Below are 11,847 nucleotides of genomic sequence, written 5' to 3' on the forward strand. Positions count from 1 at the left end.
AAAAAAAAAAAAAAAGTGGTTCAAGAGCAGAACTTTTCTTTGATAAGCTTCTGGAGTCAGCTCAGATAAGCTGAAGGACAATACTGACAATGCCATTAAAATTTGCATCTGTTCTCCCACTGGAAAACTAGTCAGGCATAGAGATGCAGTGTTCACCTACATCTGGCTACTGCCTACCACAAACCCCATTTGAGAAGCCACATTCAGTTTCCACTATAACACTGATAATGATACAGCAGGACTGGTATCCGAGTAAACACTGCCCTTGAGATCAGAACCCTGTGTTTTCCAAATTACAATTATAGTATCACTGCCCTAAAACAAGGGTTGTCAAATTATATACGAGGAGAAAATAGAAACTATAATGATTAAATACACTTTTTCCCTTGAATACTTGTCTCACTCATACAATGGCAGTGTTGCTTTTGCAAAGTGGACTAAACTAAGCAGCCTATAGATTATTGCTGCCCACCTGCCCCCCCCCCCCCCCCCCCCCTTATTAAAAGAGTTTGGAACAGGAGCATTGTTACAGCTGGTCTCAGCACACAAGGCAAGAGTAATATTCTTGAAGATGGTTGGATCAAGTTATAAACGCGGTTGAGTCATATTTGGGCCTAACAGGCTTCAAAAAGGTAACTTTCATATAGCTTTGGGGCAGACATTCTATTATCTGCTCATAAATAGATGGAGCCCATTCTGCATTAGTAAGGCTACTTTAAACTTGTGGTTTTCTTCATAAACCACACAAATGAAACTAACCTCTAATTTGTAGTTGAGCCAAATATCTTTGCTGACATCTGTGTCTGAAATCCCAGCGGAACACTCTTACTGATTTTCATCCAACTGTGACAAAATGTATTCAGTGATTACACATTTTATCATCAACACAATTGATAATATATCCCAGATCTACAGAGGTAAAGACATTACTTAGTTCTACTTAGTAGAAGCGAGGTAATATGTAGGTAGTTATGCTTTAGGTACTCTGGTAACTTTTGCAGTTAAATCGACATCCTCCATTCAAAAACTTAACTTATGGCAGTAACAACTTTTTGCAGACCTGAACAGATATCGTTAAATATAAACTAAATTTAATCCAGTAACTGATTTCCTTGTCTTTTCAGACAGCAAGACCCACAGCAAGAACAAACACATGACCGAACCCCTGACAGCCAGTTTCCTAATGCCAGAACCAGTATATGACTAAATTAATCCTGATTAGAAAGTTTAGAAGCTACTATGTTAGCTATACCAAATCGATGGTTCTAGTTTTGTTTTTAGATGCTGAAAGTTATTTAGTTGCACTTAGTATTATTTGCCACATATAGATCCTACCTTATGCCAGCGATACATTTTATTGTGCCAAAAGCCATGCGAGCAGAAGGAAAAAGCATTAGGTAACAGGAGTCACCCTGCTGGTTGTCACCACTGCTGCTCCTGCATTAGTTGTACTGCTGTGAGGCATGCTTTGCAAGGCTGGCAGAACCGAATCCCTAGTTCCACTGTTCTATTTAGGAAAACTGTCCCACTCCTATGTTTAGGATGGATTAAAAGCTAGCAGAAAGCTTGCAATCCCTTGTTGCCTGACCCTGCCTCTGCTGGAGTTGGGGAAAAAAAAAAAGCAAACCTCCCACATGAGAGAGGCATCAACTTTATTATTATTTTTGAATTTTGGAGCAAGCCTTCTAGCAGTGAGGCTTCAGGACGTGCTCTGGGCAGCCGTTTACACCTACAACCCTGGACAGAAAACACGAGCACACTGATAAGCTGGTGCAGGTGCACTGAGGCCTGACAGAAGCTACGGCTGTGCTGCAGGCTGCCTGCCATCACTGGATTTTATTTCTGCATTATTATTGGGCAAGGCTAAGGTGGGTATTAAGACAGCCTGCCAAGATAAATTAAAGGTCTATTGGCCCTTAACAAGAAACAGTATCCCCACCCTTGACTTAGAGGTTACGGGTGACACCTCACATTATGTTCACCTTGCTTTTGTCTTCTGCCTGAAGTTCAGACACACTAAAATGTAATCATGAGCAGTCATGCGTGATTTGAGACACTTGGCTCCTGGTACCAGTAGATGCCCAGTCCTGCAGCATAAAGACCAACCAGGGATCTCTTCACGCAAGTTCTGTGAACAAAAGACCGTGCTGCCTCCTTTGGCAGCGGGGACACTCGCTGCATATTGTTAGTTTGTGCGCTGCTGAGAAAACATATTGCCACCATTCAGCGGCCCAGGAACTCCAGCCACCGCGCAGGGGAATGCTGTACTGAAAACCTTCACAAATTTTTGTTGGAAGTGGGCCAAATGGAGTTGTGGTTGTTACCGGGTGCAAATGCTGTGACTTTATCCCAAGGCACGCCGAGTGTTTAAGTCTTCCAAATAAATTCCTCCACACTCCCCTTAGGGATGACCTATCATCCCAGACCAGAAAACGCTTTCCCACCCCACCAATGGAGAAGGAAAAAGCAGACCACCTCCGCCAGCTCTCCCTCCCCCTGCAATTTAAAACTTATAGTTCTGTGAAATCGGGACATACACATGGGGATCACACCATGCATCATTTCCAGCTCTGGCTTTTCTAGTTTAAAAATATGAAAGATAAAGTTACTGAACGCTTCACAGATCAGCATGTAACATTAAGTCCTTTTGATAACTGGTGTTTGGACCACGCAGATCCTTGATCCCTGACAACAGAGCTACAATGATGGAAATATTGGCATTATTAATGATAGAAGCGCTGCTTCTTAATGCAAACTTTGTAAGGCTGCATGGCCAAATTCCTGCAGAAATATTGTAAAGATGTTTTCTGACCAGTTCAGTTCGGCCAGCCCCTTTTAGCAGCCTCCTCAAACTAAGCCATTAAAGGGGCTTTATCTTTTTTAATAAAAAACCCCACACCAATTGTTTTAAGTCACCTGCAGTGGAACTCGGGTTTTTGTTTGCTTGATACAAGCAAATACAAATACTAACCTCATGAACAGTTAAAATCAACAGCATTTACAAGAAAGATACTCTCTGAAATTCACAGAAGCAAACAGATTTGACCGAACTTTACGCTTTCAGGAGCGATGTCTAAAAATAGGTAGTGTCAGCTATGCAAGAATTTAACGAGTAGTGGCCAGTATTGTGCGTCTGAGAGATCTGTCCAATTTTTAAAGCACTAGAGTTACCAGAGGAAGTCAGTACAGGCCCCAGAGATCCAAAAATTTCACGATGATCACCTCCTCCTCTTTTAATTAAAGTACCACATACCTAAGGAGAGAAAAAAAGAGCTTGCTGTGCTGAAACAAAGAGACTAAACCACACTTGGAGATACAAGCTACGGTTCAAGCACAGATTGAAAAGCACATTCTGAAAGTCTAACAGTACATGCCACACAGAAGATACCACTTCGAAGCACTTCCTTGCTATAAATTTATCTGCAGACTAAGATTTTTGATGCATATTTTACTGTACCCTCTGGCTGTACAGATCAGATACCTGAGAACATAAAGGCCCTTCAATTACCTTACTGCTCTCAACCTCTTAAGACTCTTACAGGTATAGATACAGTTTCACCAGTACCCATTTATGCTTACTTTAATTCATTACCAAAGAAAGACTCAACCTCTTCTTCTCCTAAGCCTTCCCTCACTCTTCAGACACAAAAGAAACTTTCTGTCCCATCTAAAAACTTCAGGCAAGCAAGGGGACAGGGCATTCCGTCATTTTCAGCACTGGCAATCCATGGAGGAAAAAAAGTTGCATTAAACCCTTTTGAACAGGGTTATTAAGCGTTATCAAAGTAACAGTGCCTCCAGGGATGGATTCCAGCCTGTTCCCAAGTATTATCCCCCCAGCACCGAAATCCAGCGACAACACGCACCTCATCTGTCAATGCTGGAAGAGAGCTGGCGAAGAAAAGGGTCTTGGAGACTGTAAAAGCGATTAAACTGGAACTGAATGGAGGTAGGTAAATCACTACCATCAAAGTGTTACAGGCACATAAAGGCACACAGGTGAAGAGGCTAATAAAAACGCTCCTCTAGAAGTGAATACAGCCAAAATATACGGTTTTCAATAAAGGCTTAAAAAAAAAAGAAAAAAGAGGAGACTCGGGAGAGGGGCTGTGAGCAGCTCTTCTCCTCCTGCCTCCTTCCACCCCCCAAAAGGCACCATAAATTGCAGTTATCCTCCCAGCCTCCCTCCTCCCCCCCAAAAAACCCAGTATTAAAATACTTTTGCACAGGAGACGGCAGCTTCAAGTCCCTGGAAAGTTTATGCAAAGTTTAATTACAGATGTTATTCCCCCCTCCCCCCGCAGATCCCCACTCCTTTTTTTCAAAAGGGAAAAAGTCTGCGAGGAGGAGGGAGGACGGGCAGGGGAGAGAAGGCAGGAATGGAGGGCGGAGGGGTGCGCAGGCAGGCTGGCTTCGGCTCCCTACCTGGAGGGTCCATTTCAATGTAAAATATCAGCTCAGTGGAATAGGGCATCATCACTTCCCTCCAGTCCGTGTCATCGCGGTCCATATCCCACACCGTGTTGTACATCGCGACAGAGGCAAGTCCCGGCAGGTTTATAAATAAGAGATTGGCTCTCTCGGCTTTTAATGGAAAGGGGGTGGGGGTAGGGGGTAAGGAAAAAAGGGGAACGGGAGGGGGAAAAAAAGCCGAGAAGAATCCACCCCGCTCTAAAATAACACTTCGAGCAAAAAAAAAAAAATTATTAAAAAAAAAAATCGCAAAATTAAACTCAATTAATAAAAACACAAAACCCACCACACCAGCCACTTCAGCAGCTGCCCTGCAAGAACTAAGATAGGTAGTTATAGATATATATAGTGCTTCTTTTTGTTTAAAGAGACACCTTTCCACAGAAAAGCCACTTTCCTGAATTCTCTCTAAAAATCGCCATTTTCGGGGTATTTTTAAAACACCGGGCTGAAAGCAAAACAAAACCCCCTACATAAAAAAGCGGGGAGGTCGGAAGAAAGCGGATAAAAAGGAGGGGAGAGATTTCGGTCTCTGGATGAATTCTTTCCGCCGGCGGAGGAGGAGGAGGAGAAAGGAGGGGGCGGCGGGCAACAATAACGGCGGGCGCGGAGCCCGAGCGGGGCGGGCAGCGCTGAGGGGGCCGGCTCGGCCCGCGGTCCCCCGCCGGTTCGGCTCGGTTGGGTTCGGCTCAGCGCTGGGAGGGCAGCCCGCGGCGGCGTCGCCCACCCTGCCCAGCTGTCAGCCCCGCACGGCCGGTAGCGGCTCCGGCCGGTGTCAGCCCCCGGCTCTCTGCTGCGCCGCCGGCCCCGCTCGGTTTCATTTTAAGAGGCTCTGAGGGGCCCAACCGTCGCCAACCGCCTCTTGCCCGGGACGAGGCCACGCCCCCCCGGCTGGGCGGGGCTTCGTGCCGGCATTTTAACCCCTTCCAGGAAGCCGGCGCGGGGGGGGGAGGGCCTGCGAGCGGGCGCTTCCACAAGGCAGAGAAGGGGGGTGAGCCAAGGAAGGAGAAGGGAGACGCGCCCCTCTTCTTTCCAGAAGGAAAGCTTGGCACAAAAAAAAGTGTATATTTCCCCACTTTTCTAACTTTTTCCCGGCTGTCTTTCGCCACTTCGGCCGCCAGTCCCGCCGCCTTTTCCTAGCGACACCCCCACCTCCCCCGTTCTGAGGAGAGCAGCGGAGGTGGTAGGTCCCTCGGCTGGCTTGTCGCCAAGGGGCCGCTGCCGCGGAGCACGCGCAGGGGGGCGGGGGGAGTCGAGCCCCGTTGCCAGAGCTGCTGCCTTTGTCTGAGGGAGCAGCGAGCGCCGGGATTGGCAGAGGGCTCCCGGCGGCCCACCCAATCAGCTGGCGGCGAAGCCGGCCGGCTCGATGGCGATTGGCTGGGAGCCCCGGTTACTAAGCGGGACAAAGAAAGGCGAGCGCTGAGGCGGAGAGGGGGGACGGGGCTGAGGGGGATGGTGGGCGCCCCCCGAGCCTGCACCCGGCCGGGGCAGCCCCCGGGCCGGGCCCTGAGGCCTCCCGAACGCTACCGGTGGGAGAACGCCGCCTGTCCACACCAACGAGGGGGGTACACACCCTCCCGGGCCGGTGCCCCGCAGCGCCGGGCCTACCTGCTACCCTCCAGCCAGGGCCGGCCCCCGGTTTGGGCATGGGGTCTGTGGGAGAGGGCCGCGGCCCAGGCCCCGGAGGCCATTTGCGGGTAGAGACTCTGTCCTCATCTCTGGCTGGGGCCTGCGCTGGCCGACCACAATGCATCACCCCCAGCTGACTGCCCTGCTGCTGCTAGAAACATGGTCTCTCCTCACCTACCTTACTTCTGCAGGACCCTGGCAGCAGCCTGCTGTGTATCCCACGTAATAACGCGAGCATCATAATCGCCACTAACTGGAATGTGACCCCTGGGGAAACCCAACACTCTTTCTAGCGATATAACCAGGGGAAAAATGCAGAGGAAAAGGCATCAAACCAGATGGCTGCCTCTCACAAGCTTTGGGGAATATTGGTGCTGCAAATGCAGATGAAACTGAACCTCAGCCTGCCTGCCAGCCACGTCCCGATGGCCAGACCCTGAGCCCACAGCCCACAAGCACCGGCGGGTGGCAGAAATGCTGCCAGCTCGGCAGTCAGCCTCGGTCTTAGTCTGCCGAAGCATCCCTAAAGAAAGGCAAAGTGACAACTGTTGAGAAATTAAGGAAAAGCCCTTTCAGGAGACTTCCAACCAGTGTCACAAGCACAAGGACAGACAAGCACGTTGATCCGCTATGGAGATGTCAGGGAACATTAGAAAACCCAGCACTGAAGTTGTCTGCTTTATTTGCACTTTAAAGCATGGAAGAATAAGTTATGAATAATTTCTCCTGCTCTAGCGCTAGGTAAAAAGCTCCTGAAAACATACTCCTGGCTTAGGTGAACTGGAAGGTGGCTGCAACGTTGAATAACTGAATGCCTGTACCTAGTGTAAGAGTATGTGGGAAGAGCTGGGCGCAGAGGATCTGAAGTTTGCTGACGTATCACAACTTCCACGGCAAGCAATTGAGAGCAGCGGTGCTCCGGTAACAGAGCTCCTTGAGGGACGGACAGCTGCAGAGGAGCACAGGGCTTTGATTCAAATAGCTCACTGTCGATAAATTAACTTTATATCCCCATCCACAAACTCTGATTAATCCATGATAACCAGATACGATTCCTTTTTCTAATTTTTAAATTAAATTTCTTGGGCTGATACGATGTATCAGCTTGAGCTTGCTCAAAGTGAAATGCCCTCCTTGGAAGCGCATCCCTCTCCCCCAGTGAAATTTAAGTTGGTACCGTGGGTACAAACCGCAGCTGCCCACCAATGGTGCAGGGGCCAGGGCTGCAGAGCGGCTCCATGAGGGTTGGGCAGTGGGTGCAGGTGGAGATTCGGATGCTGCTTTGCAGACCCCGTGGGGCTGAGAAATGGGGCTGCCATCCCTACTGCAGCCCCCAAACTTAGATTAGCAGCTCTGGTGGTGGGGGGAGGAGGAGGCAGGCTCGGGTTGAAATTCATTTTCCCCCTTCCTGCACCTCATTAGAAGTTCCACCCACATAAGACCTAATTACTTGGCTTTTATGCTGGCAAAGTGGATTTCATCCTTGCTGTTTCCCATGGTGGTTGCCTTCATTTTCATGGCGGCACTGATGGTTACAGCTTATTGATGTTTTCACTTTAGTGATTTAAAGCAGAATACATTTTGTTATTAGCACTGGTTTCTCTCATTGCTGCTTTAATCAAAGATGCAATTTAAGGCAAAGGATTGTGTGTAATGGTAAACAGTAGGATAATGCCTTGAGAGAACAGAATATTAATGTGTTTTTATTTCTCAAAACTGTGCTTATAATATATCCAGGATTACTTGGCATGGGGCGCTCCCTTTCCTACCGCACAATCAGGGTGAGTGGCTGTGTGCATGTGCGTGCGGGGGGGAGAGAGGGGAAGGAGGCACATGTGCTGCCTTACACGCTGCAAAATAGCCTCTGCCTGTGTGTCTGTCCTCCACCGGCACAAAGTCTGAGCATCCAGTGTCACGGCAGCGTCGTCGCAGAACAGAAACAAAACCGGGAGCACGCCGAGTACTCGGGGATGCTCAACGTCTGGCTGAGCGCTAGATCACCCTGAGTTGGGAAAAGCTACATTCAAACACTGAAATAAAATAACAGTGATAATGACAACGCTTGACCAGGGAGCACGGCGCTCGAGAAAGGGTCCTGGTACCCCACGCCAAGCGGGAGAGGGGCAGCACCTGCTGCCCTGTGCCACCCCCTGCCGCTGAGGGAGGCTGAAAAGCGAGAGGCGAGCACAGCGTCTGCTGCCTCCCCCATGTCCCCGCATCGACGGCCGCGCATTTGCTCGCTTTCATTTCCTTGGATCTGACAATTTGCATTTCAAGGCAAGATTAAATATTGAAGTTTTGAGCGCTTCCATGTGCTTCAGGAGGAGCCGAACGGACCCGCGCTGGAACAGACTGAACACAGAAAAGCCATTTGTGCCAAACTGCTTGGTTTCCTCTTTGCCGAGCCATGATAATGTGATATCCGACAGCTGAATGTAGGCCACAACAGGCTTTTATAGTTGGAGGGGTGGAGGAGGGAGGGGGGCTGAATCCACAGTGCTGCCAGCCAAAGGCACTAAAATGATGAGAGATTTTTGGGGCAGGCTGGAGACTCCTGGCCACTCCCGAGATCCAAATATTAGCTTCACTGTTAGCACAAGCTCAGGGCCTGCCAGAGGGGAGCTTGTAGAAGGCAGAGCTGCGTTCACGTCAGAAAGGACGACTCCCCGGCCGGCAGTAAATGCTACACGAAATTACTAGCCTTGCGCTGCACAGACACAGGGATTTGTGGAGTATTTGCCATAATTGGTGGCCAGCTTCCCACAGGGGTGGCTGCATCTTGCAAGTAACAGCACGAGAACAACCAGTCGCGGCAGTTTGATTTAGTTAACGGATTATTCCTGCCTGTTTCTCACCTCCTGGTGACGAGGAGACGAGGGAAGGCAGGAGGGTTAGTCTTCTTTGGCTCAGACGCTGCCTCTGGGGCCTCAGTGCTGCTCAGTGCGCTGCAAGCTAAACCTGGGGCTTGCTGGCAGGAGGTTCATCCTGTCTTTCTGGCAGCACGGGGATGGTGCAAGCACCATCTTTCCCTTGAACTGTACAATCTGAGCCCAGAAAATACTCCAGGACCACCAAATATTTGCCACCAGATTAAGACTATTAAACCCTAATGGGCTGAAATAGCAACAGTTTCCCTCCCCGCATCTTCCTGCACCTTCATGTGAAACGTAGTGGGTGCTTTTAACAAGGACTGTGCTGCCTCCTCTGCGCTTTAGAGTCATTTTATGTCCTAATAGGCTGCAAAAACAGTTGCCTCACTCCACCCCAGATGCGGCCGCATTTCTGTGGTGAGGAAAAACTCTGGCAAGTGTGCCCAAGTCGGGTGCTTTGGTTTGAAAATTACACATTGCGTTAAAAAACCTGTATTAAAGAATAATATGCGGTCTGCAAAAACATTCAAATGAAACACTTCAGTGTTAGGAAGTGTCTTATTTACAGCTGTCGGAGCGGCTCGTGCCCTCTTCCCTCCCGTGTCCACACGACAAGGAAAGAGGTCGAAACAGGGGCTCACGTATGTAAAGGTCGTAGCAGAATGCGTGCATGCAGAGTCGAGCTTGCGAGGAATCATACATTAGGCATTTCCTAACTTAAAAGCACTTGGCTTTGCATTGTAAACAACATTCTTTTAGCATAGGAAATAACGTTTAAAAGAAAAAAAAAAAAGGAAAGAATAAGATCTTTTAAAGAAATGTCTACAATGTAGGTTATTGCAGCTGGACCTAACGTATTCCTCAGCAAGGTTTGGAGTGGCCTTTCCTCACTGCTCTGGAGGTTTCTGCCCCAAAAAATCGCAGGATTAACGGTCGGGGCTGGAAGCGGAAAGCCACTCTCCTGCGCGGGGAGAGGAGGTGCGTGTGGCTTTTGCAGCCGGGTATGCCAACCCCGTGATCTGCCCACGGGTGTCCGGAGTGGACACGTCTGCGCCAAAGGGTGCCCGGGGACGGGTGTGCGAGGGGGTGGGCACAGGGGGGGTGAGGGAAAGGACACGCTGCGCTGAGCTGTGCTGAATTGCTGCTTTGGCAGACAGCACCGGGCCAGCTCTTTAGAAAGTTCACGTTCAGTTATTGTTTTGACAGCCTGCCAAAGTTTTCCTGAGGAATGCAGGCAGCAGAAGGGAAATGAGGGAAATGGCGATTTTCAAACTTTTTTTTTTTTTTTTTAATAACTCAGCCAAACCAGAATGGAATTTCATGGGAAAAGCGAAAGGTACATCTCTAGCCTTGGGGCATCGTTGCTGCCAAATTTCAGAGGCTGGCTGCGAACAATGGAGGTGTCGAAGCATCCCCAGAGCAGCGCACGCTTGCACGCACTCATGCGTGCTCACGCACACTCACACTCACACGGGAAGCATCTTCTCTAATGGCGAGTGCTCCCACCCTACACCCAATGCCCCCCGAAGACTGACATTAACACTGAGCGCTTAAAAAAACAACAAAAAAAGAAGTCTCCGTGGTGTAAAAGCAGAAGACGAAGCCAGTTTGCAGCTGATGGATGATTTGCGACTTGGCCTTGGGAAGACGCTTAGGTACTCTCCCCACCACAATCCCAGCTGTGCACGGTGCTTCAGAGACCCCACAGCTTTGGGGGCGACCCCTTCTCCCCACATACTCTTCACTACGTCAGTCCCGGAGCCGCAGGGTGTTTTTACAGGTCTTCCTACCCCTCGGAAGGGCAGGAGGTTGCAAGCCCCCCTCCTTCTCCTTCTCCTTTTCCCCCCCCCCCCCCCCCCCCTTGCGGCCTAGTAGGCCCGGCCGCCGCTCGGCCTCGCCGCCGCCTCAGCGCTTCCGCTTCCTCCTTCCCTTCCTTCCTCCCTCTTTCCTTCCTTCCTTCCTTTCCCCCCCCCCCTCCCCCTTCCCTCCCCCTTCCCTTTTCCTCCCCTCCCTTCCCTCTACCCCGCCGTTCGCCATGGACGTGAAGCGGCTGAAGGTGACCGAGCTGCGGGCCGAGCTGGGCCGCCGCGGCCTGGATTCCCGCGGCCTGAAGGTGGAGCTGGCGCAGCGGCTGCAGGAGGCCCTGGACGCCGAGATGTTGGCGGCGGGACCGGAGGAAGGAGGAGGAGGAGGAGGAGGAGGAGGCCCCGCCGGGCCCGGGGCCTGTAGCGGGGAAGCGGGACCGGCGGGCGGCCCCGCCTCGCATCGCCACGGTGAGGAGGAGGAGGAGGAGGAAGAGGAGGAGGAGGAGGAAGAAGAAGAAGAAGAGGAGGAAGAGGAGGAGGAAGAAGATGAGGAAGCGCTGCTGGCCGATGAGGAGGAGGCGGCGGCGGCGGGGGGGAGCACCGGCGGCTCCCGGTGAGGCGGAGGCGGCCATGGCCGGCCACCGGAGGAGGAGGAGGAAGAGGAGGCGGCGGCGGTGGAGGAGGAAGCAGCCGCGGTGGAGGAGCCGCCGCCGGAGAAAGCAGGAGCAGCAGCAGCAGCAGCAACAACAACCGGCGGCGGGGGCTGAACCGGAGCCGGTGGCCGAGGCCGAAGGCACCGAGAGCGGCAGCGGGGGCGGCGTCAACGGAGCCGAGAGGCCGCCGGAGGAAGGACCCAGCGGGGACGAAGCCGCCGCCGCCGAGGCCAAGGAGGAAGGAGCTCCGGCCGGTGAGCACCGGGAGGGACCCCCGGCATCCCCCCCCCCCCCCGCCACCGGGCCACGGGGGTGGGCCCGGCCCCGGTTCTTGGACCCCCCCCGGGGGCAGGGGCTTCCCCCCGGCCCCCGGTTAATTGTGTGTGTGTGTGTGTGTCCCCGGTTAATCGTGTCCCC

At 51.4% G+C, this 11,847-nt stretch overlaps 1 protein-coding gene across 6 annotated transcripts in view; it reads right to left on the reverse strand.

The window, feature by feature from the left end:
- The window catches only part of PIK3R3 (phosphoinositide-3-kinase regulatory subunit 3), a 77,505-nt gene that overhangs the window by 22,576 nt on the left and 43,082 nt on the right, over nucleotides 1–11,847 (reverse strand). For 2 of the 6 annotated variants that reach the window (XM_074152697.1, XM_074152696.1), the window contains exon 1: nucleotides 4,426–4,531. The exons of 2 other annotated variants lie outside the window; for them this stretch is intronic. In XM_074152697.1, the coding sequence (XP_074008798.1) occupies nucleotides 4,426–4,531 (106 nt within the window). Of the gene's footprint in view, nucleotides 1–3,171; nucleotides 3,254–4,425; nucleotides 5,308–6,080; nucleotides 6,122–11,847 lie in introns of those variants that run through there. 2 more of the 6 variants (XM_074152693.1, XM_074152694.1) reach the window with 2 other exon arrangements.

The sequence above is a fragment of the Numenius arquata genome, chromosome 8 (assembly GCF_964106895.1).
Source record: "Numenius arquata chromosome 8, bNumArq3.hap1.1, whole genome shotgun sequence".
Taxonomy (NCBI): Eukaryota; Metazoa; Chordata; class Aves; order Charadriiformes; family Scolopacidae; genus Numenius; species Numenius arquata.